The 24963-nt window shown below is 48.3% G+C and overlaps 9 protein-coding genes across 11 annotated transcripts; 5 read left to right on the top strand and 4 right to left on the bottom strand.

The window, feature by feature from the left end:
- Positions 1-67: 67 nt before the first annotated feature.
- BDCG_05981 (pre-mRNA-splicing factor slu7) lies at positions 68-2236 on the top strand. Its single transcript, XM_045421702.1, has one exon. It carries the CDS (start codon positions 371-373, stop codon positions 1805-1807), a length of 1437 nt encoding a protein of 478 aa, XP_045277514.1. The 5' UTR covers positions 68-370; the 3' UTR covers positions 1808-2236.
- Positions 2237-2293: 57 nt separating this feature from the next.
- BDCG_05982 lies at positions 2294-8926 on the top strand. Of its 2 annotated transcripts, XM_045421704.1 has the most exons (5): positions 2385-3073; positions 3155-3350; positions 3470-6452; positions 6516-7586; positions 7673-8924. In XM_045421704.1, exons 1-5 carry the CDS (start codon positions 2983-2985, stop codon positions 7682-7684), a joined length of 4353 nt encoding a protein of 1450 aa, XP_045281493.1. In that variant the 5' UTR covers positions 2385-2982; the 3' UTR covers positions 7685-8924. The 2 variants fall into 2 exon arrangements, with proteins under 2 accessions (XP_045281492.1, XP_045281493.1); XM_045421703.1 differs by having other exon boundaries at positions 2294-3350; positions 7673-8926.
- A 46-nt stretch (positions 8927-8972) lies between these two features.
- On the top strand, positions 8973-11493 carry BDCG_05983 (COPII-coated vesicle protein). The gene is made up of 3 exons (XM_045421705.1): positions 8973-9357; positions 9488-10078; positions 10174-11493. The coding sequence occupies exons 1-3, from the start codon at positions 9267-9269 to the stop codon at positions 10695-10697; spliced, it is 1206 nt and encodes a 401-aa protein (XP_045277515.1). The 5' UTR covers positions 8973-9266; the 3' UTR covers positions 10698-11493.
- Positions 11040-13945, bottom strand: BDCG_05984 (M protein repeat protein). The gene is made up of 3 exons (XM_045421706.1): positions 13746-13945; positions 12879-13550; positions 11040-12792 (listed from the first exon to the last, which is right to left on the bottom strand). Exons 1-3 carry the CDS (start codon positions 13800-13802, stop codon positions 11464-11466), a joined length of 2058 nt encoding a protein of 685 aa, XP_045277516.1. The 5' UTR covers positions 13803-13945; the 3' UTR covers positions 11040-11463.
- An 800-nt stretch (positions 13946-14745) lies between these two features.
- Positions 14746-15827, bottom strand: BDCG_05985 (mitogen-activated protein kinase MAF1; the record flags this gene model as incomplete). The annotated part of the gene is made up of 2 exons (XM_045421707.1): positions 14746-15747; positions 15822-15827. The coding sequence occupies 2 exons, from the start codon at positions 15825-15827 to the stop codon at positions 14746-14748; spliced, it is 1008 nt and encodes a 335-aa protein (XP_045277517.1).
- A 1350-nt stretch (positions 15828-17177) lies between these two features.
- BDCG_05986 (clathrin coat assembly protein ap19) lies at positions 17178-18379 on the bottom strand (the record flags this gene model as incomplete). The annotated part of the gene is made up of 4 exons (XM_045421708.1): positions 18314-18379; positions 17913-18234; positions 17484-17758; positions 17178-17210 (listed from the first exon to the last, which is right to left on the bottom strand). The coding sequence occupies exons 2-4, from the start codon at positions 17935-17937 to the stop codon at positions 17178-17180; spliced, it is 333 nt and encodes a 110-aa protein (XP_045277518.1). The 5' UTR covers positions 17938-18234; positions 18314-18379.
- A 144-nt stretch (positions 18380-18523) lies between these two features.
- On the top strand, positions 18524-21483 carry BDCG_05987 (glutamate-cysteine ligase regulatory subunit). The gene is made up of 2 exons (XM_045421709.1): positions 18524-18744; positions 18847-21483. Exons 1-2 carry the CDS (start codon positions 18722-18724, stop codon positions 19811-19813), a joined length of 990 nt encoding a protein of 329 aa, XP_045277519.1. The 5' UTR covers positions 18524-18721; the 3' UTR covers positions 19814-21483.
- BDCG_05988 (BUD32 protein kinase) lies at positions 18546-21397 on the bottom strand. The gene has a single exon (XM_045421710.1). It carries the CDS (start codon positions 21217-21219, stop codon positions 20170-20172), a length of 1050 nt encoding a protein of 349 aa, XP_045277520.1. The 5' UTR covers positions 21220-21397; the 3' UTR covers positions 18546-20169.
- Positions 21484-21514: 31 nt separating the features above from the next.
- BDCG_05989 lies at positions 21515-24911 on the top strand. Of its 2 annotated transcripts, XM_045421712.1 has the most exons (3): positions 21515-22695; positions 23177-24015; positions 24094-24911. In XM_045421712.1, the coding sequence occupies exons 2-3, from the start codon at positions 23271-23273 to the stop codon at positions 24414-24416; spliced, it is 1068 nt and encodes a 355-aa protein (XP_045281494.1). In that variant the 5' UTR covers positions 21515-22695; positions 23177-23270; the 3' UTR covers positions 24417-24911. The 2 variants fall into 2 exon arrangements, with proteins under 2 accessions (XP_045281494.1, XP_045277521.1); XM_045421711.1 differs by having other exon boundaries at positions 21524-24015.
- The last annotated feature ends 52 nt before the right edge of the window (positions 24912-24963 follow it).

Raw genomic sequence — 24963 nt, forward strand, 5'->3', positions numbered from 1 at the left:
GCATTAGATGTGATATCCATAAAACTAGATAATAACAAAAATATAATCTTAAATCCAAAAACAGGTATAATAACCCAATTAAAAGTCCGTCCAGATGTTTGTTGTCGTTGTTGCTGCTCTTGGGGCTGAGGTTGTTTCTTCATCTGAACACGAACGCGTCGAGATCTGACGGGGTGGCACCACATCACGTGATCATATCGTTGCGGCGTTTTCGCTTTTGAGGTCGGCTTGTCCGCAGATAGAGAGCATCATCACTCGATCTTCACCTCAACTTCGACCTCCACATCAACCCCCTGTGAAGAAAACCGTCGCTTCCCCCCAAAACTGCCTAATACTATACTGAGGCATTATAACGATCCATCTAGCCATTATGTCCCGACGACCAACGGATGTGGCGTCGAAGGAGCGCAACGAATATATTCCCGCCTTTATCTCCAAGAAGCCTTTCTACGTCGACGACGAGTCTTCTGCAAATGACTACCTTGAGCATCAACGTCTTCAGAAATCCAAAACAGAGCAAAAATGGTATGATAGAGGGAAGCGTGTAGGGCCAGCTGCGACCAAATACCGCAAAGGCGCTTGCGAGAACTGCGGCTCCATGTCCCACAAAGTTAAAGAGTGTCTGAGTCGGCCTAGAAAACTGGGAGCGAAATGGACTGGGAAGGACATACAACCAGACGAAGAGATTCAAAAGGTGGACCTAGATTGGGATGCGAAGCGGGATAGATGGAATGGCTACGATGCTTCGGAATATCGGAATGTGGTAGAGGAATATGAAGAGCTGGAAGCGCTGAAGAGACAAGCGAAGGAACGTGCGGAGAGGAAAGAGTTACAGGCTGGCGATGAGGAGGAGGAAGGTCATGACGGAGTCGATGGTGCTGAGGAGGCTAAATATGCGGAGGAGTCTGATATGGGCCGACAACAGAGTACCGCTACGCGCAATCTACGACTACGAGAAGACACTGCGAAATATCTCCTCAACTTGGATCTTGACTCTGCAAAATACGACCCTAAGACGCGCAGGATGGTGGATATGGGCGCGCAGTCAGATCTGGCTGCTGCTCTCGTTGCGGAGGAGAACTTCATTCGGGCCTCAGGAGATGCAGCTGAGTTTGAACGAGCACAGCGATATGCGTGGGAATCACAGGAACGTGGCGATAAGGACAGACAACATCTCCAGGCAAATCCTACATCGGGCGAATATTTCAGAAAGAAAGAAAAGGAGCAGGCGGAAGAAAAGCGCAAGACTCAGCGACAAGCATTGCTGGAGAGATATGGTGGCGAGAAACATTTACAACCAGCTCCCTTGCGCGATGCTGCAGTTATTGAGAACGAACGATTTGTTGAGTATGACGAGACAGGTGCCATAAAGGGAGAGCCGAAAAAGGTAGCGAAGTCGAAGTATGCGGAGGATATACTCATCAACAACCACACGTCGGTATGGGGAAGCTGGTGGTCGAACTTTTTATGGGGCTACGCGTGCTGTCATTCTACGGTGAAAAACAGTTACTGTACAGGGGAAGAAGGGAAAACTGCGTTTGAGGAGGCTCAAAATATGCTACTTAACGATATGAAAATCGCTGGGCAGGAAGAGGAAGAAGGAGGCGAGAAGGAGAGCGCAAAAGAACAATCTCAACTGGCTAAGAAGCGTGATAAATCTGCTCCTGATAAAAACCTCGGGAAGCGGACTCTCAAGGAAATGCAGCAGGGCGTTACTGAGGAAGAGCTAGAAGCCTATAAGAAATCGAGAAGCGCAGCAGCCGATCCAATGGCGGCGTTCCTTGGGAAGGATGAGCTGGTTCGATGATAGTTTTGCCCGGCGGCTCATAGTTTAATTATTTTATTTCGTCATGCTGAGCGTGCAAGCGATTGTTATTTATTTATTTATTTTACCATTCCTAGTGGCTAGTGGAAAATAAGTGTATGACTATTTACGATATAATAATAATATAACTAGACTAGGTATTGAAATTATATCAACATGCCATGCCAACATGCCAACATGTCAACAACAATTTGCCCCTTGCTAATTCCCGTCCCTGGCATAGAGACGCGTGCCAAGACGCAGCAGCATCCAGGGTGGGAACATCAAACAACGCGATGGAAGTGCAGGGAGCTTAGTACTCATCGTACACGGGACATCCCATTGATGATTAAATTGTAGCTTATAGGGAAATATCTGAAATAGGAACAACCAGCGAGGATCCAGACAACTTGTTATCCAGATTTCAAACATAAGACCACCCGCAATTCGGAGGGTATTGGTGGCTTGTTGATAGGGGAGGAGGTTCAGCCCCCCCAAGGTTTCCCTAACGACCGAGCTCTGGCTCAAGCAGCAGCAAACCATCAACGGCGTGACCTGACGAAAGTAACTGCTCACATCAACATCAACCTCCTCTCAACGTCTGACTTCCACCACTTACACACACACACACACACACACACACACACACACTCTCTCTCTCTCTCTCTCTCTCTCTCTCTCTCTCTCTCTCTCTCTGTCTCTCTCTTTCTCTTTCTCTCTCTCTCTCTTCTCTCTTTATCTCGACACACATATCCTTCCAAACGGGCGAACAGTTGATCTGTTCTCTCGTTGCCCTTCACCCTGACCCTTGTCGAGTCTTCTACATTCGTTTGGTCCGAAAGACTCGCACTCTCATCCATGAAAGTTCGATGTTTAGCGATGGATCGGTAGCGTATCCTACAAAGATCGCGACTCGGTTGCTCGGCCCTTCCAGTCTCGCCAATTTGCTGGATGTATTGATAGTTTGAGGAATCGTCGTCTCACAGTCAGTCGTGCCAGTGACGACGTGAGAGAGCAAAAAGTTCGGTGTGGTCTGGGGAATTCTGGGGCAAGAGTGCGGGTGTGCTTCGGCGGCAGATAAGCACAATAAATAGATATTGACTGGCTCGTGGACGCTCATCGACCTCTTCCTACGCACGCACACATACCGAAAGTGGAAAAAATAAAAGTAAAAAAAAATGCCTCTACAGAAAAGCATGCCGCAGAGGCCTTCTCGGTCAAAATCCTCCTCCAATCCACCTCCCCACAACGATGATTCTGGCTCTGGAGGTAGGCATTTGCCCGTTCAGCCAAAGTTCTCCGCTCTAGCCAAAACCCAGGCCGCGAAGACTAACAGACGGGTGGAAGCAGTGGAGGTTTCTCCCTCGAGAAGGGTACAGAAAAATTCGTCCTCGGGTAGTATAACGACAGACAGTTCCAATTCTAGCTCGTTGCCTTTTAGGAATAGCACGGAGCAGCGCGTTGCTGTTGCCCCGGCGCGCAGGAGGCTGTCAATTAGGGAGCAGAACACGGCTGTAGGGCCGCGAAATGGAGACCCTGTGAAACGGTAATTACTTTATTTTATTTTATTTTATTTATTTTAATTTTTTTCACCTTTTCTATTTAGCGATTTTTTGCACGTTGTTATTTGTGTCAGTGAACTAACAGTGACACTATTATCTGCAGCAGTACATTCACCAATTATTCGAATCCTCAAATGTATTCCGAGAGCCCTTCCATTCAATCCTCTACATTTCATGGACACGCAGAAAACTCGAACTCTCCCTTGAGTTTTAGTTCAGCAACAGCTAGTGGTTCATTGAAGGATGAGGGTCAGACTCCCCCCGATAACAGCGACTTCCTTACGCCAATTAGTTTCGACGATTTCCATAATAGTATCATGTCGAAAGAACCAAATTTAAGCCATTTCCCTCTTTCTCTGGGTAGCAGCTATGATTCGAAACCTCCGGCTCCACGGTCGACCCCGCGATGGCAAAGTCAACAGCAACCACAAAATGGGAGCCATGTCCGGACGGTACAACTGGCACGAAGAGAAAGCAATGCTTCGCGGAGCACGATGGGGAGTGTAACTGCGGTAAATGGAAATACCCAGACTCAAGCAACGACTGCGTCTCGCCCGCGTCGTCTAAGTCACGCTCCTCCTCCTACCTCGACTGTTACAACGTCACGACCGCCTAGAAAATCTATTGGACCAGGTAATTTAATTTCCGACAATGGAGATCGCCCCCCACGGAGAAGACCAAGTTTATCAGCAAGGAAAAACATGGCGGATGCAAATCGCCCAGGCCAGGCGAGTTTCGCCCCTCAAAACTTTGGGGCAGGTGGGCCTTCCGAACCCTCGACGTTTTTGAATACACCAAGGTATCAGAAATCAAAATCGCTACAGCCACCTTCCCGGACAGCTAGGGATAGCAAGGATAGTCTTATCATTCCATCTACGGGGTCAGTGCCTTTGAGGTCTTCATCAAATAACGCTGTTCGAACTCCAGCTAAAAGTGGATTAAACCGGACAACGACACCATCCTCATCAAAGCGGATCTCTGTTATGCCACCACATGCTACCGGCTTGGGAGCGCGAACAATCAGTCCCACTGATGCTAGACGTATGAAACGAATGTCATTGATGCCCCAACCTCCTCCAATGCCACATACACCTCCAACGCAGCAAGAAATTGTGCTTCCCCGACCTCGTTCTTCGGCCCAGTCTCCATCCATGATACCGAGGAAAAGCGTTACTCCTTCCTCTTCAAGGACCACTCCTGACCCTCATCGGAAATCCTATAGCTCGGGGATTTCATTATCCTCCAACACTAGTTATAATTCTGCTCGAAATTCTAATGGGTCGTTACAACCCAGACTTTCGCAGAATATTTCGACTTCTAGGTTGCCAACTCCGAAACCCCGTACCGAGAACACGTCTAATAACGATGAGGAAGAGGTTCCTCCAGTTCCAGCGATCCCCAAGGCATACGAGTCACCTAAAACTGAAGGAGAGCTCCAGGTGCCCAATACTCGAAAATCGAGCTTGCCTTTTGAAACCGGATTACACAAAGACAACTCAAGACCTGATTCTAATGCCATCGAAACTCCTAGCAAAGGACCTGTAAGGGATGATTTCCATGTTACGAGACCAATTATCCATCGGATGGATACTAAGCCTAGACCTGTGTCAAATATCGGTCGAAAGAATCTCCAGCCATTGAAGCTTCCGCCGCTCAATCTATTGCCCCTAAGCATTCCTATGACTACGAAGATTGAATCTTTGCGGGATAAAAATACCGAGGATACGACCCTGCGCATCTCTCGTACACCTCCACCCCGTCAAACCCTGGCCAAGACTCCGACTACCCCAATGACCGCTTCTAAAGCGAGCTTCTTTTCCCACAATCTCCACGATCACGAACCCCTACCATCCACGCAACCGAGGAGCACTAGTTCACACCATGCACTTCTCACTGACCCAATACGGTTCAGGGCCCAGAATAGCTCCAGTGCTCTTGAGCCTTTGGATATTCTGTCTGACCACAGAAGCGTTTCGCCCTATGTTTCTTCATCATTACCCAAGACCAGTGGAGAGTTCTCTCATGTTCCACCCCAGCTTCCCAGCGAATACTCTAGGAATAACGCTAGCAGGCTTACTGGCCCGCGTCCTCAAACTCAGTTTGCTACCTTTTCACCACGGCTTGAGGGGTCAAGCTTAGGGCCCCCAACGACTATAGATACCGAATCTGAGAGTAGTGCACCGCCGTTCACTCGGCGAAACCCTAGCTCCGATCACCAGAGAACAAAGTCATACCACACAATCAAGGAACCAGGCAGCGATTCGGCTAAATATGGCAGCATGCCTCCTCCAAAACTTCCGGCCTCAGCTACTTGGAATAATTTATTAACAGCTGGGCAAAACCCCGGCTCTAAACCCACATACTTGCACTCAAGACGCAAAGCATCTATGTCGAGCGTCACGAACGGTCTGGTTCAACGGACACAGAGCATTAGCAGCGAACAGAGCCTGGCGCTCAACCCTAGCCCTTCTACAGATGCTGGTGATACGGACAGCCCAGCAAACCCCTCAGCGTCCTCCTTATTATCACCAGTACATAAGCTTCTATCCAGCTCCAAACCAACGACGCCCAAACTTCGTCCTCAAGATCAGAATTTTGACCGTGACGACTTATCGGCTGAAGAGGAGATGAGGAAGCTAGGTAGTAAACGGAAAGATTTCGAGACCGCTGCGAAGGAATTGGAAGAATTGCGACGCAGGGCAAGTCCTAAGGAGCGAGTTGGACCTGCCCAGGCTCTCAAGATGGCGAGTTTGAATATCTTCGAGAAAGGTGAAATTATTGATTTCAAAGATATCTACTTCTGTGGTACGCACAAGGCGAAAAAACATGTCGGAGATCTGAATGCCCAAGCTGCCAATTTTGGGTATGACGATGAACGTGGCGATTACAACATCGTCATTGGGGACCACCTGGCATACCGCTATGAAATTGTCGATATTCTGGGCAAGGGAAGTTTTGGTCAGGTAGTCCGATGCGTTGATCATAAAACTGGCGTTCTTGTCGCAGTGAAGATTATCAGAAATAAAAAGCGATTCCACCAGCAGGCACTCGTCGAAGTAAATATCCTGCAGAAGCTTAAGGAATGGGTATGGTTTCTCCTATCCACATTCCGTCCTTCCTATCCCTTATTGTTCTAACCAAATCTACAGGACCCCCACCGACGCCATAGCGTTGTGAACTTTACTCAAAGCTTTTACTTCCGTGGACACCTGTGTATATCGACTGAACTTCTGGGAATGAACCTGTACGAGTTTATCAAAGCTCATGATTTTAGGGGATTCTCCCTCAAGCTCATCCGCCGGTTTACAAAGCAGCTGCTCAGCACTTTAGTTCTTTTGCATAAAAACAAGGTCATTCATTGCGACTTGAAACCGGAAAATGTACTCCTAGCCCACCCTATGCATTCAGAAATCAAGGTGATAGACTTTGGCTCCAGTTGTTTTGAGAATGAGAAAGTGTACACTTACATTCAGAGCCGCTTTTACCGTTCCCCTGAAGTTATATTGGGCATGTCGTATGGTATGCCCATTGACATGTGGAGTGTAGGTTGCATACTTGCTGAATTATTCACTGGCTACCCTATATTCCCTGGTGAAAACGAGCAAGAGCAGCTAGCATGTATTATGGAGGTGTTCGGGCCACCCGAAAAGCACCTCATAGAAAAGAGTACACGGAGAAAACTTTTCTTCGACTCTCTTGGGAAACCTCGCTTGACAGTCTCATCCAAGGGGAGAAGGAGAAGGCCAAGCTCCAAAGATCTCCGGCAAGCCTTGAAGTGCGATGATGATGCTTTCCCAGACTTTATCGCACGCTGTTTACGATGGGATCCAGCACGAAGACTCACACCAAATGACGCTTTGAACCACGAGTTCATCACCGGCATAAAGTCCATCCCCCGATCACGAGGCTATCTTGCCCCGATAAACTCACCTGGAAAGCGCATGGCTTCCGGACCCGCTTCGTCGACCATACGGCCACTCCCTGATCCTCCATCTCATAGCACCAAGAGTGCGGGAAGACCACGAGACATGCCAAGCCAATCTCCCATTAAAAATACCGGACCAAAGAGGAATTCGGCTACTACGAATGTATCCGCGGCGAACAGTGCAACAAAACGGACGTCAAATGGGAATCTGATGACTGGTTCTGCCTTACCACGTGTCACAAGAGCTACGAGTGGAAAAGCAGATCTTGCAACAGCGGCAGCGGCAACCAGCTTGGTAAGCTGAAGCTCAAATTCCCGTCTCTTCCGCTTTTGCTGCACCTCCAAGATAAATTACTGACCCGAACATTGTGATGCTGCTAGAAAACAAGGTGATGATGCGGCCTCTCTCGTACTCTTCAATAAATTCAGCCCTGGCTCCCTTAACCTGTGGTTCCTAAAAAGAGAGTAAAGCAGGCGAAGAATACTTCGTTAATTGCTATAACGCTTCGAAATGCCCCCTGCACTGTTTCATATTCGGTTCGCAAACTTCTTTTCAGTTCATACCCCACGCTCTGCGTTTGCTCTTCTTGTTCTGTATCCAGTTTCGACAGGCTCACCCGCCCACTCACTCATTCTAAAATTGCGCGTGTTTCTTGATATGCCCGCTGTATTTAATTAATGTCCCGTATTCGCTCTTGCTTTTTCCCTCATTTTTGTCTCTAATGATGTATAGCAAAGTAAACAAGTTTCTTTCCCGCTTGTTTATCCCCGGGAATGGAAACTTTGCATTTGGATTTTTTGACCCTCGTCCCCCATTTCTCCCCTTTTCGTTATCTAGCTTATATTGCCGTGTATCATCACTAATCGCGTCCGGCTCTCTTTTTCATGTCAACTCATTTCTTTTCTGTTTTTTGGGAAGACTACCGGTTCGATCATATCGCGGCGTGGCCTTACTGGCTAATTTTCATCATATTCCCTTTCTTTTCGTGGCTTGCCCGGTTGTCCCTACAGCCGGTATTGTTCATTTCTTACTGTCCTCGCTTTGCCCTATATTCATTTACATCCCCTCTTTCCTTCCCTGTTCTTTTTACACTTTTTCTTAGACATACAGCATACACCTATTTCGCACAGCAGACGATTTTTTTCAATTATGGGAGAGAAGAGCCTTTTCGTACAGGATATCATTTTTTCCTTCTAGCTCCTTTCTTCGCATGCTCATTATTGTCTAACACCTCTTCGACCTATCTTTTTTTTTTCTCTTTTTTTTCGTGTTCCTATCCTTCTTCATTTGTTGATCTCCCTTTTCTTTTTTACTCCATATTTCATTGTACATATAACATACATTGACCTCGGTGTCTTGTTGGTTCGGGCTTGATTTAATTGATGCGGCTATGTGTGTTTAGTTTTTCATCGTCTTTTCTTGAGGTTTTTTTTTTTTTTTTTTAAAGTCTTGTCTTTGAGCTAGATTTTTACTACGTCTCCTATTTATGACAATGTTTCTTCTTATTCTTGAGCGCAATCAGACATATATCCCATTTGTTTTCAGATTGCTACGGTTTATAGGATCTAACTATTTATTACATATATTTAACTCTCATGGGCATCAGCCATCCATCCAATATAAAAAGGGGAAACGGAATCATATTTTTAATTAAGTTCAACGCCACCAAATTGTGGAAAGCTGGCCTGACGGGGATCCTGCTTAGTCATTCCCCCAGATCAATGGAATGCCGCTGTGAGCTACTTCCGGTCTATCAACCAACTGCTACCTCGAGTTATTTGCTGTTCACCCAGCTGAATTTTCTTACATGACACCAAATTGTGAGAACGACTGGTCAAGGGGTGGGGGATTCGATTTCTTTCTTTCTGCTCTTAATTGAACTTAATACCCCTTCATGCCGCGCTTCGGTTGGTGAAAGAGAGCGCCGGTGGTTTTCTTTATATAGATCCATATAATACCTTTTTCGCCGCTGCGATGAACGGGTTTGAGAAGCATACGCTGGATGAGGATGCATTTGGGGAGAGGCCCGGAATTGGATCTGGTCTGAGGACTTTCGATGCGTTTCGTAAGTTTCGTCGCCCCTCAATTGCATACTGATATTTTTCGCTACACCCTTTGCTATCCAAGTCTCTATCTCCAGCACCACGATCAAATTCCCAAAGACTAACAAGACCTCAAATCCAACCAACCTGCAGCCAAAACAAAGCCCACATACACCTCTTCAACTGTACGCGGTGGCCAATGGACCATCATTGTCTTCGCTCTGTGCGCCTTCCTCTCCATAAACGAACTCCGCACCTGGTACAGGGGCGTAGAGAACCACCACTTCAGCGTTGAGAAGGGCATCTCGCGCGAGCTGCAGATGAATCTAGATATCGTCGTCGCAATGCCGTGCGACGCACTGCGTGTCAACGTGCAAGACGCAGTGGGCGATCGAATCCTCGCTTCAGATCTTCTCGACAAGCAGCCGACTAGCTGGGCGGCATGGAATCGGGAGCTAAATGTCGTGTCGAGTGGGGGTAGTCGCGAGTATCAGACGCTGAATGAGGAGGATGCCGTGCGCCTGATGGAGCAGGAGGAGGATGTGCATGTGGGACATGCGCTGGGCGAGGCGCAGAGGAGCTACAAGCGCAAATTCCCCAAGGGTCCGAAACTGAAGCGCGGGGAAAATGCGGATTCATGTCGTATATATGGTAGTCTGGTAGGGAATAAGGTGCAGGGTGATTTCCATATTACGGCGAGAGGACATGGGTATTTTGAGTTCGGGGAGCATTTGAGTCATGATTGTACGTTTCTTAACCAGCCAGCCTAGGCCCGTCCCTATGTCCCCGTGAACATCTATTGTTTGATTAAGCCACTAACAAAGATATAAAAAACCTAGCCTTCAATTTCTCCCACATGATAACGGAACTCTCCTTTGGCCCGCACTACTCCACGCTCCTCAACCCCCTCGACAAAACCATCTCCACGACCCCAGCCCACTTCCACAAATACCAATACTACATGTCTATCGTGCCAACCATCTACACGCGCGCCGGCGTCGTTGACCCATACAGCCAGGCCCTCCCAGACCCTTCAACGATAACCCCCTCCCAGCGCGGAAACACCATCTTCACCAACCAATACGCCGTCACCTCTCGCTCCCACGAACTACCCGATGCGGAGTACGATGTCCCGGGCATCTTCTTCAAATACACTATCGAGCCGATCTTGCTGGTTGTCAGTGAGGAGAGGGGCAGTCTGCTGGCGCTGCTGGTGCGGCTTGTGAATGTATTGGCGGGTGTAGTAGTGGCGGGCGGCTGGTTGTTCCAGATTTTTACGTGGGCGATGGATAATCTGAAGAAGAGGCGGAGCTGGTCGGAAGGGGTGTTGAATGGGAGGGTTGCAGGCGATGAGGATGAGTGAGTGGCTGGGTTGGGGAGTTCAATGGGGAGTTCGTACGTCTTTTGGATTGGCCAGTTCTCTATTCATCTATTATTTGCGATTTCCTTTGCCTTCTGGCACCTTTTTGCATGGGCTGTTCTTCCTCTGGGCTTGTTTACTATATTTTTATATGTTCGGTTCCTCCTTTTCACTACCGAAATCTTGGGTGTATGGCGTTATTTCATATGAGTGTTGTATTCCGTTATGGACGCTAAGATGACCGTCGTCACAGTCGATAACATATATACAGCGTTACTCTTTGCCGCTGGGTATTTATTTATGTTAGACTATCTTTCCTTTCTCGCGATCAAATATGACTCTGCAGAGGTAGCTAACTGACTCGATCTCGTTTAAAATAGTATGGGAGAGCACAGTCCAGCTTATAAAAAACTTCAATGCTGATAGATTGTTGGCATTAAGAGACTAGAATTTTCAAAAAGTATAGGTTTCAGGAAGGAAAATGGAGATTTGAAAGGGTTAGAAAAACTATGCAAGTTCCAAAGATGATGACTTTAAAATTCGCTGTAGTGAAAATGACACACCAAGAGAGAAATATAGTATGCCGCAACGATAAATAAAAACAGTGAGCCATTAATAGAGAAGCCCGTTCCCAGTCAAATAACATACCACGCCATTCCCAGTAATAACACATAACGCATAATAGATGTTAAACATAACATGACAGCTCATCTTAAGTGATCAATACCAACCAGCATCCAACAAAACACCGGAAACTTGTAGGGGCATGTCAAACCTCAAAAATCTCCCCAAGTCCCACCCCAGCCCCCTGAGCTCCATACCTCGACTCCACCAAATCCAACCTCCACCCCTTCCAATTCTTCAACGTCTCATGAATCTCCTTAACCCGCTCGCCCCTCATCTTCTTCTCCTCAGCCGCCTGGGCTGCTGCGTACGCAACCGGATCAATATCCCCGTCATCCCATAGCCCATCGTCCTCGTCACCACCACCACCACCGTCGCCCATTTTCTCCGACAAGAGCTGATTCCGTGAGAATCCTGTGCCATGACTCCAAGTCGACCCAGTCCTGCTACGTTGTCCATAGGCTGCAGCCGCTGGACTACCCGAGTCTCCCCTAAAAGCCGCAAGGCCGCTAGAGAGCACGGTAGTGAACGATGAATGTTTCTGCGGCTGCTGCGACCCTTTGCGGCGCGCGTGCTCGGGTCCGCTCCCAGGTACCCCGCCAACGAGATCTATGTCATCAAACGCGGCAGCACCGGCGTCAGTAGACGACGGGCGGTCGAAGGGACGATCCTCGCCCGCGTAGTCGCCCTGGTGGCCAGCCTCGGACAGCTCGCGTTTCCTCTCTTTCCAAATACCACGACGCAGGTCGAAGTTTTCACCCTCAAGCTCGCGCACGCGTCTCTCGAGCCGCTGCCGCTCTTCATCCTCGAGTTCGTCGATAGCTTCATCGTCTCCGGTGTTACTGGCCTCGCGCTTCCGCATGCGATCGCGCTCCTCTCGAAGGCGTAGGTTCTCGTTTTCAATCGTCACGAGCTTGCGTTTGAGCGTTGCTGCGTCCTTTTCGAACTTATCACGTTCGCGGAGACGGATGTTATTTCTGTTTTCTGATTCCTTGTGTAAATTGCCGAGGGCTTGCAACTTTTTCTCGAGGGTCTCGATTTTCTTATCAGCTTCTGTCTTCGCGTATTCTGCTTCTTGAAGTTGTCGTTGTAGATTCTTAATGAGGGTCTCTGTCGAGGTTTTCTCAACCCCCTCCTTTACAGCCTTCTCTGCTGCGCGGTTCAACGAGTGTTTAGTGTCTGTGAGCTCGCGTTGAGCTGCCTCGAGTGATGCTTCGCTCCGGGCGAGCTTTTCTTCCAAAGCAGATATCTGTTCCTGACTAGCAGACGAAGTCGAAGATTGTGAATTGAGCTGGGCGCGCAAGTTCGATATTTCCAATTCCATAGCTTCAATCGTCGCGGATTTAGAATCCAATTGGGCGCGCAAGTCTGACTGGGGTGACTCTGAATTTCCACCTGTAGCTCCACTATTCGTCCGATGCGACTTGCTATGCAGCAGCGCATTCTGCCGTTGTAGCGCTGTGATTTCCGCTTTCTGCGACAATTAACATGTTAGTCCCGAAAAACAAGTAAAAACAAAACCATTGGGCAGTAGTAAAATAGAAAAAAGGCACGACTCACCAACCTCTCCACTTCCTCCGCCCTCTTCTCCGCCTTCCCCAATCGATCCTGCACCTCAACCAACTCCACTCTCGCCTCTCTCAGATCCTCCAGCTTCTCCTCTGACTTCTTCCACCGCGCCCCAGCCTCCTCTAACTCCCGCTCAAGCCGCCTATTTTCCCTCTCCAACTCCTCAAGCCGCAACGCCTGTTTCCTAAACACCTCTGGTACAGAGTCACCATCTGGGCTGAGCGGTGGTAACGAGGGCGATTTGATAATAGTAGATTGGGGAACCGGTTGAACGCTCGTCTGTTGGCTGACGGAGGAGCGGCGGAAGTCGGAGGAGCGGAGTTTCGATTGAACGGATAGGGATTGCTTGCGGGCGTGTGCGGTTCGTGTGGAAGGGGATTCGCTCGTGGTTGTTTCTTTTACGGGCTCTGGTTCTGGCTCTGGGGATTCTTCAGACTCTGCGGCGCGAGGCGAGATGGAGGGTTCTTGGGGGGAAGAGTCTTCTTGTTGTTGTTGCTGTTGCTGCTGCTGTTCTTCTTCCTGGACTGACGGAGGAGAAGAGATGGAGGGGGGAACTTCTGCCTCGGTCGTCGACGGCGACGCAGCTCCTCCCTTTTTACTTTGTTCCCCTGTCCCGGCGCCTTTCTTCCTAGCCTTCGCTTGCTGTTTTTGGAGTTGCGCAACCTATCCCAAATAAATAAACAGTTAGAACATGTTTTGTAAACCCAAACACTGTGTAACAAAACGCGCGCAAAATCTGCAAATTTCACCGTGAAAAATTGCGCACGAATTGATCTATCCATCAACAAACGGGGAGGGAGGAGAGATAATGCCACAGTATGCTAGTAACTACAAATGGAGCAAAACACAACAACGTACCCGTTTCTTAGCAGCGGCAAGCTTCTCAGCTTTCGCCTTATCTTCTACGTCCGCCATTGGTATTCGCAGACGTTGGAAAAATGGAGAATCTTTGTCAAGAACGCTAGTGAATTGCAATCAGTAATATACTACCTCCGCTGTGTTTTGATATCGAAGCTGTGTCTTGAACTGAAACATGTGACCCGCAGATTGCGCTTACGTCATCGGTCGAAACACCACGTGACAATGGCAGCTCAGGAGTACGAAAGAAATCCAGCCGTGATATCTGAAGGGTGTAGGACCATGCCGGACACATTTCCATATTATTGAGCAGTAAACTTGACATTTAATCTAATGCACCTTCCAAGCATTTGTGAATTGGCCGATTCACCGGAGAAACTTCCTCGAAAGTTAGTTGGAAGAAGTAAGGGAAAAGAATGAGAGGAATTAGTAGAAAATAGTAAAAATACGACAAGTAAAAAGCATCAAAACAAGCAAACAACGAATGCAATATGCCTCCAGCCCCAGAATGGAAAAATCCAGCGAACCGCCCATGCCAGACCCCCGCCCAAGCCTCCATAACCAGATTAGTATGTACATTACAATATATAATAGGAGAGTAGAGACGTGAACTATAGAGAAAACTGCAAGTGAGGGCTGGTATCGTTATCATTCACGGAAAAAAAGGGACTAAGCCAAAGAAGCCATAGAACGCCGGATCCAACGAAAGGCCTTCGGACTCCTCAGCTTAAATCAAATGGCACCATAGACAAAAGTCAAAGCAAAAGTAAAGAAATGGACATAAAGATGTCCACATCCTAGTACGTGGAAACCGTTTCGCGATGTCTTCCCCCACCCTCCATGTTGAGGTCTAGGACGATATAGAAACCTCGACAAGTAGCATCACGCCGCCTCAATCAATGGCAAGTAGAGAGCTACCATGCCACATATTTGTTGAACAAAATAATACGCGTGACGTGAGTTGGGCTGTCAAGCTGGAAGGGAATATTTCAACCTTCACTTAAACCTCCATGGCATCCGCGATTTCTTCACTCATCGCGCGAACCGAGCTCTTGCTGTGAGATATCGAGCGTGTTTCTTCATCGCTAAGTAGATAATTATCATATTGGTCAACAACCGGCCGGCTCGGCCTTGCGGATGCTGCGGGTGATTCATCCTCATCACTACTCGAATCGCTTATTCTGAGCGATGCACGATCACCCAACCAGTACCGGGCACGTTTCCGCGCACCGTAATCGGGCGTTGAGAATCCGTCGTCGCCGTATCGCTTTCCAGCCAACAATGGCGTCGTTGTCCCGTCCTGTGGCTGGCTGAGAATACTGATTCCACGAAGGTAGAGATAACAGACGCGTTTCCGAGTTTTATTGAAAAAGAAGTAGTTCAGGCTCCAGATGGCGCCATCTTCACCGTCATATGGGTCTTCCTCGGGCGCATAGCAGAATATGGCGCACTCCTTCAATGACATTTGATCATCCAATATTTTCCACATGCGAGGTCCCCAAGAGTGCGTTGTTGCGGTTGGATGTGGACCGGAGGATGTGGTAGGCGTTGGGGGAGTGACGTCCCTCTCTAGGCGCGGCCGAAGGTTGAACAACGTGGTATCGATGGTATTCATCACGCGTTTCAGGCTTCTTTCGCGGCGGAAGTCGGAGGGACGGAGGAGATGCGAGAAGTCGTAATCGGGGTGGCTGGCATTGAGTGTCGCGATGAGGTACGCAAATGTTCGTCGACTTGAATGTTCACTCAACGGCCCAAACGGACTCGAACGAGATAGGTTCAGCGATTGCGCCGCATGCGAGGCATTGGGAGGAGAGAGAGAGGCCGAGAGGCGCAAGAGGGACTCATATTGCGACTCGAGCGAGTTTTCAATATTCTTGTACAACTTTTTATCCCCTCCAGCGGCTTTTGTGGTATACAGATCGCATCCTCCAACGACGTGGCAGTCTTCGGTGTCAAAGTTAAGGGAACTTGTCACGTCTTCAAACTCACTCAGTGGGAGGAACTATACAGAAATTAATTCTCATCAGCAACAAAAACAATCTAGAGGCAGGTATCCCGAGGGTGGCTCCTTCGGACCTTCATTGTTGTAGATGTCTTGATGTGGATGATGTCGCAAGGTGGTCTGATGATCAGGAGACGATTGATGGTCTTGAGCCCGAGATGGCCGGGTGCAAGGGAACTGGGCTGTTAGGGATAACAGTCTCCAATAATCGAAAAAAGTAGCAGATCAAGATATCTTGAGAACAGAGGGAGAATGATTCAGGCTCGTTTTGCGCTGGAAGCTGACGTGTGAAGCTGAGGTGACGTAGGTGGATTAGCCTGCGTGAGCCAGTCGAAGCAACGATAAGCGCGTTCCAGGCTGGGTGCAAGGACAACTCTTAGGGGACCGACGTAGCCAAACGGTGGACGTCTAGCGGGCAATAGATATGAAACGGTTAGCCATAATGGCGGTTCACTAGAGATAGATGTTGATATGATGGATGCGAATGACGCTGGATTCTTGCTGTCATTGTCGCTGTTTTGGATTGAGGCCGACCGATGTTGCGAACCGGATAGATCACGTGATTGCTCTAGAACCGAGGTGGTGGCGCTATTTCCCCATACGGCAATTGGCGCCAATCGTCAATCAACCGCCACAGGTGCAGGCAAAGCAAGGTCTTGGAGGAGTTTACACTGGGAAAGCGAGGGAGACAGGGAAGTAATGGGGCAGAAGAAGAGGGGAGACCAAGGGACAAGCAGACAAGCAGACAAGCAGACAGTCAGACAGTCAGTGAAACTGCGCCGAGCTCAGATGTGGTGCCTAGAAGTTAGGAAAGTTGACAGCTGCCCAGTTCCATCCTCTATTATACAAAGGACCACGAAACGATATCCGAAAGGAGACAGAGCTTCGTACACAATTGGAGTCCCCTTCCCAACCCCTGTTGAATGAAATGGAGATATTTAGATGACATCATCGGCAGCCCGACCACATAAGTGGAGAACGCCACGGCCGAATAGAATGCCTGAAACACCATAACTCCACCCAGAAGATACCTGCATGTTAGACCAGACGCATTGAACTGATGAATAGACATAACTCCCCGGTGAACATGATGATGCAACATTGAACATCATTCCGCAATTGGAAATCTCTAAAACCCAAGTGCTCTCAGTCCAGCTAGTTCAGCTTCAGACTCCTGTAAGGTTCAATTAAAGGTGATTAGCAATTCAAATGTCTGGAGAACGAATAATAGTTTGAAAAAAAGAAAAAAAAAGGTGCTTCTGTGCATATATTAGATATACGTGAGAAATCCCAGCAAATAATAGACCAATTCCGAACTCCAGTGAAACATGACCAGGGGGGATATAAACAACAAAACAGGATCCAGGGCGCGTATATGAGGACTCGCTAAAAACAACGACGATGGAAAGTTGAGCGTATAAATGAACGTGCTACATAATTTTCGTAACAATATCCTGCTCGACCTGGGTTGCGGATAAGGGGGAAGACGAAATCGTTAGCACGGCTAAATGGAGCAAACTTGACGACCATGACACCAGATTCACAATGGAGAAGAAGAGTGAGATAATCAAGGAGTCTCCAAAAAGAAGAAAATAATAGCCCGAAAAAACAAGGGAAACAAAAACCAGACAATACTGCCGGGCCTCCTTCCCGCGTAAAAGGATGCAATGCATGTAACAGAATGTTCACATTATTCATGGCGGGAAAGGAATAGGGACGCCCGCCGCTTCACTCACCTCCATATCTTCCAAGCTATCCTGTTGCGAAATACACCTCAGCACATTCTTCTTGCTACTCTCCTGCATCTCCCCAGCCAACAGCAACTCGTCCAGGATGAAATAAGCCTTTTGGAAATTGAAAATGATATCCAGCTCGCAGACGTTGCCATAATACTTGTCCATCTGTTCGACGTAGCGATGGACGATTTCGAGAGTGATTAGCTCATTGTCGTCGGACGAGCAGCCGGCGATGAAGAAGAGGGATGCATAGCGGCGGTAGACGACTTTGGTGTCTGTTATAAGAAAGATTCAAGGGTGTTAATTAAAACGGGCAGTTCATCTTTTGGCTTTTTTTTCCCTTTCTTTTCAGAGAGGCTGGCTGGTTGGCTGGTTGGCTGGCTGGCTGTAGCGAAGTGATATAGGAGTTAATTATTTATTGTCCCGCACCTTTATATTCGAGGAAGTTGCACATGCGGGTGCGGCGTGAGAGAACTAGCTGTGTGACATCTTTGATGATTTTGGCCTTGTCCTTAGGAGACAGGGTAGTGAACCATTTCGCCAGTCTCTTATGTAAAATGGAGAAAAGGAGGAAATAATTGCAGTGGTCAGCTTTTGTTTTGAAGTGGTAATAATGGAATGATGATATATGTGTGTGTGGGTGTGTGTGGGTGTGAGGACTGTGGTGGGCGACGAGAAAGGGACTGTGGACTGTGGACGACGGGAACGGGGACTCACCACTTTGCCCTGTCTCGAGAGCAGTATTAGGTAGCTGGAGAAAGGGAGGGGATATCCATCAGTTCACTCTGTTTCTGAGGATCAAAAGAAGAAGCGTATTCTGGGCAACTCACTTGATTGCCATCCTCTCGACGGCGGAGAATGCCTGGCGCGTCGTCGTGGTGGTGGTGGTGGTGGTTGGTGGTTGGTGGTTGGTGGTTGGTGGGGATGCGATGTTTTCTTTTATTTTTTTCTGCCCTATCTTAGTTAACTAGTTACGCCGCGTGCTATTTAACTAAATATTGCCCCGCCGAAAAAAAAAAGCTTGCAGCCCTTCCATTATTAATAATAGGAACATTCTCCGGTCGAGGACAGGCGCAACATCCTATAAATAACTTATCGTCTGCAAATATATAGGCCATTTCTATCAAATTAATTACAGAACCTGATAATATATCAATTTCCTTCATTGACTGCTGCCCGTCATTAGTATTCCCGTATATTTGGCCGTCCCATAGTCTTAGAGAATTCGAGGCGCAACCATGAAGCTCATACTCTCAACATCGTAAGCGCGCAACCCCGCTTCCATGCCAGCCATTCAAACACTCTCAGAAAAGAGAATAAATTAAAATAGAAAATCTAACATTGGCCTCTTATCTCTCTATAGGAATATTATGAGTGGCGGCCCATCTGTCATCCCAAGACTGACCAGCGATAAATCAAACGTCGAATTATTGGACGCCCTCCGCTCCAACTTCGTCGCAGCCCAACATATCGAACCCTCACACTCCAACGGCCCCTCGCACGACATCCACGACGTTCCACAGAAACTCTCATACAGCGATTATACCACCTGGACCTCTAAACAAGGAGATACCCTCTACGTGCCCGCGATCGATTTCTCAGAACCAGGCCTGACCGAAGACCGCGACCAGTATGACATCACCGTCAAGCTCTTCTACCTGCCGGGGATCCCAACCTCGCGCCGCTGCGCGCATACCCGGGAAGCAATTGACCTCGTCCTGAAGACACTACACGTCAACTCCATAGACCTGCTTATCGTCTCGTTCCCCGGCATATCGTTCGATGCAGACGACTCGAGCGAAGAGGAAATATCAGATGGCGATGCCAACGGCAACAACGAGGCGGCGCGACCAAGCACCGGACCAGAAATGGACGGCATAATCCAAACATGGCGGGTCCTCGAATGCCTCAAGGAAGAAGGCATGATATCCCAGCTGGGCCTCTCAGAGTTTGACAGCGAGCGGCTAGCGAAGTTCCTCCCGCACACCAAGGTTCGGCCCGCGGTCGACCAGATTAACGTCAAGGATTGCTGCGTCGTGCCGAAACCATTGATTGTGTTTGCGAAGAAGGAAAATATTAAGCTGCTGACGCATAATGATTGCACTGACATCCTCCCGCCGGGTACGACGCGAGACCTCCTTGCGCGCGGGGAGACGGGGGCGGGGATCCTGGCGGCCAGCGCAACGGCGGATGATGGTGGGTTGGAGGGCGATATTGTGCCGCAGTGGGTTGTGAAGTATACCGCTGTGGTGAAGGATCGCGGCGTGATTGAAAATAAGGGCTATTTTGCGCTAGCGGAGGTAGGAGAATGTATTCGCGAGGGTGAGTGAGTAAATTGTATTAAATATTGTGTAGTGGGAAGAGTGTTTGGTTTCCAAGCGCTGAGCGTTGTTGTCTCTTCTGTCCTTCCTTTTCTTTCTCTTGTGTAAATAAATAACTCCCAACCGCCTCATGCAAGTCTCCGCGGTGGTTCGTTCAGCATGGCGAAACATGTAACTTAGGGACATTTTGGTTTTGAGTTATCTTTTTTCCTTTTTTAAATTATTATTCCCCTCTTCGGGCTGCTCTTCTTCTGGGAAAACAAGTTAAAAAATAAATTAAAAAAATAAAACGAAGTAATGAATATGATGTCGTGATGCGCGTTGCCGCCTAGAAGAAATCTGCCCTACCCTGATCTTTCTTTTATTTACCCGACCATGCTCCTCTTCCGCCCGCGCAACCTGACCTGTTCCAGTTTCTTCAGCACCACATTCGCCGCTTTATAGCTCTCAGCATATCCCTTAAGCACCTCGTGGAAGAACGGCTCGGTTCTCGGATGCGAGCTCCCAAACGCTCGTTCCAGCACATATAGATCGACAGCCCGATCCTCATCCTGAACACTCTGTCCCGCCAGGCCAAAATCAATAAGCACAATCTCCCCTTCCAGCGACGGTTTGTTATCCAGAGTAGTAATAGTCTGTAACTCCGCGTCTTGCCTGATAGATGTACTCAAAGGAACGGAGGCGGCGGTGGCAGCGTCGTCGTCCTCTCCTGCCAGCGCATCGACAGACGCAATGGGTCTAAGCATGAGGTTGCTCGTAGTTAAATCCCCATGGACAATACCGGCCTTATGCATGGCACCAACGACAAGCCCGATCCTCCGCAGCAGCGCGCAGATATCCTCTTTGCTCTGTTCGATGAGATCCGCACTTTTAGCATCAGCACCACCAGCACCACCAGCACCACCAGCACCACCAGCAACCTTCCCCTCTTGCGATTTCAACCATTTCTCCCACTGGTCAACCGCCTGTCTGACAACAATGCCCTCCACCCACTCCATCAATAACCATGCGAACCAGCCAGCTTTATTATCATTCTGATCACTATCTTTGACATTCGTAATGCTTCCCCCCTCAGAAGCAGAAGCACCAATATCACCCACACCAACATCTAGCGCCAGCAAGCCGGGGACAGGAACCTCCTCGCGCGCCAACTTTACCAGACATCGCGCCTCTTGCAGGATGCGCTGGCGGGTCAATCTGCGGTCGAGGATGGGGTGTCGGTATGGTTTAGCGGGGCGGATTTTGAGAGCGGCGGGAGTGGAGGGGGTGAGGAAATTGGTTCTGTAGAGGCGGCCTTCGGCGCCCTGGGCGAGGAGGGTGGCGGGGGAATTTGTGAAGGGAGCGGGGAGAGGGGGAGGGGTATAGGTGTTGGTGTTGGCGGTGCTGGTGGTAGTGGCTGTCGTGCTGGACGACATTGCGGCGGGCGGTGTGTACGATGCGGTGGGAGGGAGGAGGATGTAACGAGGGTATTGATAGTACGGGGATGTAAGAAGTGTGTTTTGGTGTGGAGGAGGGTGTGGAATGCGGGGATGGATGTGGGAGTGTTGCGGATGTTGTTTGATTCAAGTGTTTATTTTCTTCTTTGGGTAATCAATCAATGCTTTATTCCGGTGGTTAAATATTTTAAATATTTAGTTAAAGTTAGCTCATTATAATAGTTAACTAATTGTTTCAAGGGATCGTCTTCTTTCTCTTCTTCTCTCTCCTCCTCCTTGCTCTCGATTCTCCTTCTACAACAATGCAGTCATACCGCATTGCATATTTAGTTGCTGCAGTGTATCCTCAGTGTTCAGCCCGATAAATGCTTCTCCCAGTCAGGCTGAGAAAAGATCCTCTCCTCCTTGTTCTGCATTCCATATTTACCTGGGTATAACAGCTTGATTAACCCTATTGAATTGATGCTGTGATACCCCCAAGACATCCCAACAGCCCACACACACACACACACACACACACACAGTTGCATTCTTCTACATTCTGGAAATATGAGAAGAACAAAGAAATGAATGAGAATGAACCATGAACCACAGCTCTATACACCTTCTTTCTTTTTGCAATGCAAATGGACACAGTAGCCTTGACTGGCTTGGCCGGGGTCGTATCCAATACTGCATCATAATGCCTTGAGATGACAAGCATAATAAGGCTGCTGACCATGGTAAAAGACAGTGCTCTGCTTTCTGCTTCCATCACTTCTACTCGGACAAGGGCTATATGCTATATGCAATCTGTCAGTCGCATATCAAACTGTGGTCACATTGCTCAGGGTCCGAGTTGCGGTGTGTATGCAGAGATATGTGTGTGTGTGTGTGTGTGTGTGTGTTCAGGACATGAGCATGAGCGATTGACGATGATATGCTTTGCTTTCTCACGATCCTCTTGGACATGCTCATGCTGTGCCTACGATGCAATTCCCTAGGATCGCACAGTTGCTGCTGGAGCCAGCCAAGTTGTATCCGCAAATCTCGGTCTGTCAAAATGTTTCTCTGAACTGTTCACCAGAGCCCAAGCGGATCTTGGGGGGGGACAGGCCGTTGCATTGCTTCTTCCCTTAATCTCCCTCCCTTATATCTTATATTTATGTACTACTTTTAATCTCGAGATTTAAAATGCTTTATATCTTCTTTCCAATCTGTCTGGCCGAGACAAATTAGAGTTGCTCTCATTCCGCCGTTTGTATGTCTGAGCTGGATTGGAGTGATAGATTCCGTGCAGTCACTTCTTCATACTTCCCGTCCCGTCCATCCTATTGTTCTTCGCCCGCAATCATTGATAGCGTTGATATTGTCCTGCGAGCTTCACATCCGCCCTACATCCCACGATTCTTCTTCTGGTCTCTTATTTGGCGATTGATTGATCCATCTCCAACGGCTTCAGGGTGGAGCCTCCAGGTATATTAACACCCTTGCCGAAACGCTATTTTTATTTTTATTATTTTTATTTTTTAACTTGTGTTCAAAGCCACCGGGCCGGGTGGTGTATTCTCCCTGTTTGTATTACTCCTCCTGAAGAACCTTCTCTGCTGTCTCTCCCTTCACTCATGCAGATTGTTCTCTCCATCTCAATGCCTCGTGTAGATATACACACAAGGCCTAGGCACAATAGTCCTCGTCGGTTGTTTGTTGCCGGCTATATTATGCCCGACGTGCTCAATGCCCTGCTGCCTCTGTCTCTAGCATTGTTGTGGCTGCCTTTCACTCCTTGTGGTGATGGAGAGCATGCCTGATTGTATATAAATATCTCTACCGAGTAGCAGCAACTTCTCTTTCTTATTTGTTCATGTCATATCTCATACTCAACCCTGTTCTCGTTCGTGTCTCTCTATCATCTCTCTCGCTTGTCTCCCTCCTATTAAGTTGATAAGTTGATCAGATCATCAGCTCCCTCGGTTCTCGGCTTCATAGATTCATTCCCCATCCGTTAACTCCTACGCGTTGCTCAAGAGTGATATCAGCGTATCTCGGTAATGGCGTCTTCATTCGATCCGTTCGACCAGAACGTGGTCTTCCACCAGGCCGACATGACCCCTTTCAACGTATCGATCCATGACCTGGATGATTTCGTGCAGTACGGAACTAGAGTCTGCATCAACTACGCCTCTCAGCTCGGGGCGTCTGTCATTGCGATCATCATGTTGGCTCTCCTGACACAGTCGGAGAAACGTCGGTTGCCTGTCTTCTCCCTCAACATATCTGCACTGATTATGAACTTCGCCCGCCTGCTCTGCATGACCATCTACTTCACTACGGGATTCAACAACCCCTATGCCTTCTTCAGCGGGGATTATTCTCGAGTCCCTGGCAGTGCCTACGCGGATTCCATCTTGGGAATCGTCTTCACTACTATTCTGGTGATTTGCATGGAAACGTCCCTGGTCATCCAAACTCAAGTCGTGTGCGCGACCCTTCCGGAAATTCAACGATACCTGCTCCTGGGTGTGTCTCTCGTTATCGCACTGCTGGCTATTGGATTCCGAATGGGCTTGATGGTTGAGAATTGCATTGCCATTATGAATGCCTCGAATTTTGCCCCTTTTATCTGGCTCCAGAGTGCCTCGAACATCACCATTACCATGAGCACATGTTTCTTCAGCGCTATCTTTGTCGCCAAATTGGGGTATGCCCTCGTTACTCGCAGGCGACTGGGCATGACAAGATTCGGAGCGATGCAGGTGATGTTCATCATGTCCTGTCAAACGATGGTGATTCCAGGTAAATGATCTTTCCCCGCCTATTCACGCAGAATGCCCAATGGATACTAAACGCGTTTTATTTTTGTTCTGGGTGTAGCCATTTTCTCAATCATCCAATATCCGTTTCCAGGCTACGAAATGAACTCCAACCTTCTCACGCTCGTGGCCGTTTTCCTCCCCCTTTCATCGCTGTGGGCTGCAGCAGCGACGAAAAGCAGTTTCGAAACTCTAAATTCCGGCCCGCATCAGTACCTCTGGTCAAGCGAACGTAGCAATAGCACCAGCTCCGCGACCAGGCACCCCGGCAGCTTTTCTCAGAACCAGGCGACACTTCGATCCGGAGGCTCTGTTGCCACGACTCTCTCACCCGACCAACTTGACCGCTTATATACCGATCTTGATGTTAGCGTTAAAGCTTGAATGGAGCGGCTCCTGTATATCGGAATACATCCATTCTCTCACTTTGTTTATATTTTATCCGCGCACACACGTAATGTATGTATGTACATGGGTTCGCTTGACTATTGTGCTTTTTCATAGCTGATTGCTATATCGAGGGAAAGCAAGGTTTTGTTCTCAGTGGCTCATCATTTAGTAGTATCCATGCTTTGTCCAAACTCTCCTTTTTCTACTTATTATTGCGTGCTTCTGATTGGAGGATAAATTACTCCTCGCCGTTGTTGTTTGATATCCCCCTCTTTAGGTATTGTGCATTTATGGAGTTATTACTGTGTGTCTTTTTTCCATTTATCTAGCCACGAGTAGTATGCATTCTTCAACTGTCTACAGCCTACTAGTCTGCAACAAAAATAAAATCTTGATAGTTGAGAACAATATCAAAAGTATTCACCGTGCATCCAGCATTGTTCCAAGTTTCCCTTTATTATTTAATCAAGGTTGTTTGTTAGTTCTTGCGCTAAGCCCGGCAGCAAAAACTCTCGGCGCTTTGATCATCATCATCTTCATC

Source organism: Blastomyces dermatitidis (genome assembly GCF_000003525.1).
Source record: "Blastomyces dermatitidis ER-3 genomic scaffold supercont1.6, whole genome shotgun sequence".
In the NCBI taxonomy this organism is placed as follows: Eukaryota; Fungi; Ascomycota; class Eurotiomycetes; order Onygenales; family Ajellomycetaceae; genus Blastomyces; species Blastomyces dermatitidis.

Excerpts from the sequence above, each read along its gene's own strand:
- BDCG_05982 (XM_045421703.1), top strand. The coding sequence starts at position 2,983 with ATGCCTCTACAGAAAAGCATGCCGCAGAGGCCTTCTCGGTCAAAATCC. Across the intron at positions 3,351-3,469 it reads AATGGAGACCCTGTGAAACG|CAGTACATTCACCAATTATT; the intron begins GTAATTACTTTA and ends TATTATCTGCAG. Across the intron at positions 6,453-6,515 it reads TGCAGAAGCTTAAGGAATGG|GACCCCCACCGACGCCATAG; the intron begins GTATGGTTTCTC and ends CCAAATCTACAG.
- BDCG_05984 (XM_045421706.1), bottom strand. The coding sequence starts at position 13,802 with ATGGCGGACGTAGAAGATAAGGCGAAAGCTGAGAAGCTTGCCGCTGCT. Across the intron at positions 13,551-13,745 it reads TTGCCGCTGCTAAGAAACGG|GTTGCGCAACTCCAAAAACA; the intron begins GTACGTTGTTGT and ends TATTTGGGATAG. Across the intron at positions 12,793-12,878 it reads CGGAGGAAGTGGAGAGGTTG|AAAGCGGAAATCACAGCGCT; the intron begins GTGAGTCGTGCC and ends TAATTGTCGCAG.
- BDCG_05983 (XM_045421705.1), top strand. The coding sequence starts at position 9,267 with ATGAACGGGTTTGAGAAGCATACGCTGGATGAGGATGCATTTGGGGAG. Across the intron at positions 9,358-9,487 it reads GAGGACTTTCGATGCGTTTC|CCAAAACAAAGCCCACATAC; the intron begins GTAAGTTTCGTC and ends ACCAACCTGCAG. Across the intron at positions 10,079-10,173 it reads GGAGCATTTGAGTCATGATT|CCTTCAATTTCTCCCACATG; the intron begins GTACGTTTCTTA and ends TAAAAAACCTAG.
- BDCG_05987 (XM_045421709.1), top strand. The coding sequence starts at position 18,722 with ATGAAGCTCATACTCTCAACATC. Across the intron at positions 18,745-18,846 it reads AAGCTCATACTCTCAACATC|GAATATTATGAGTGGCGGCC; the intron begins GTAAGCGCGCAA and ends ATCTCTCTATAG.
- BDCG_05988 (XM_045421710.1), bottom strand. The coding sequence starts at position 21,219 with ATGTCGTCCAGCACGACAGCCACTACCACCAGCACCGCCAACACCAAC.
- BDCG_05981 (XM_045421702.1), top strand. The coding sequence starts at position 371 with ATGTCCCGACGACCAACGGATGTGGCGTCGAAGGAGCGCAACGAATAT.
- BDCG_05989 (XM_045421712.1), top strand. The coding sequence starts at position 23,271 with ATGGCGTCTTCATTCGATCCGTTCGACCAGAACGTGGTCTTCCACCAG. Across the intron at positions 24,016-24,093 it reads TCAAACGATGGTGATTCCAG|CCATTTTCTCAATCATCCAA; the intron begins GTAAATGATCTT and ends TTCTGGGTGTAG.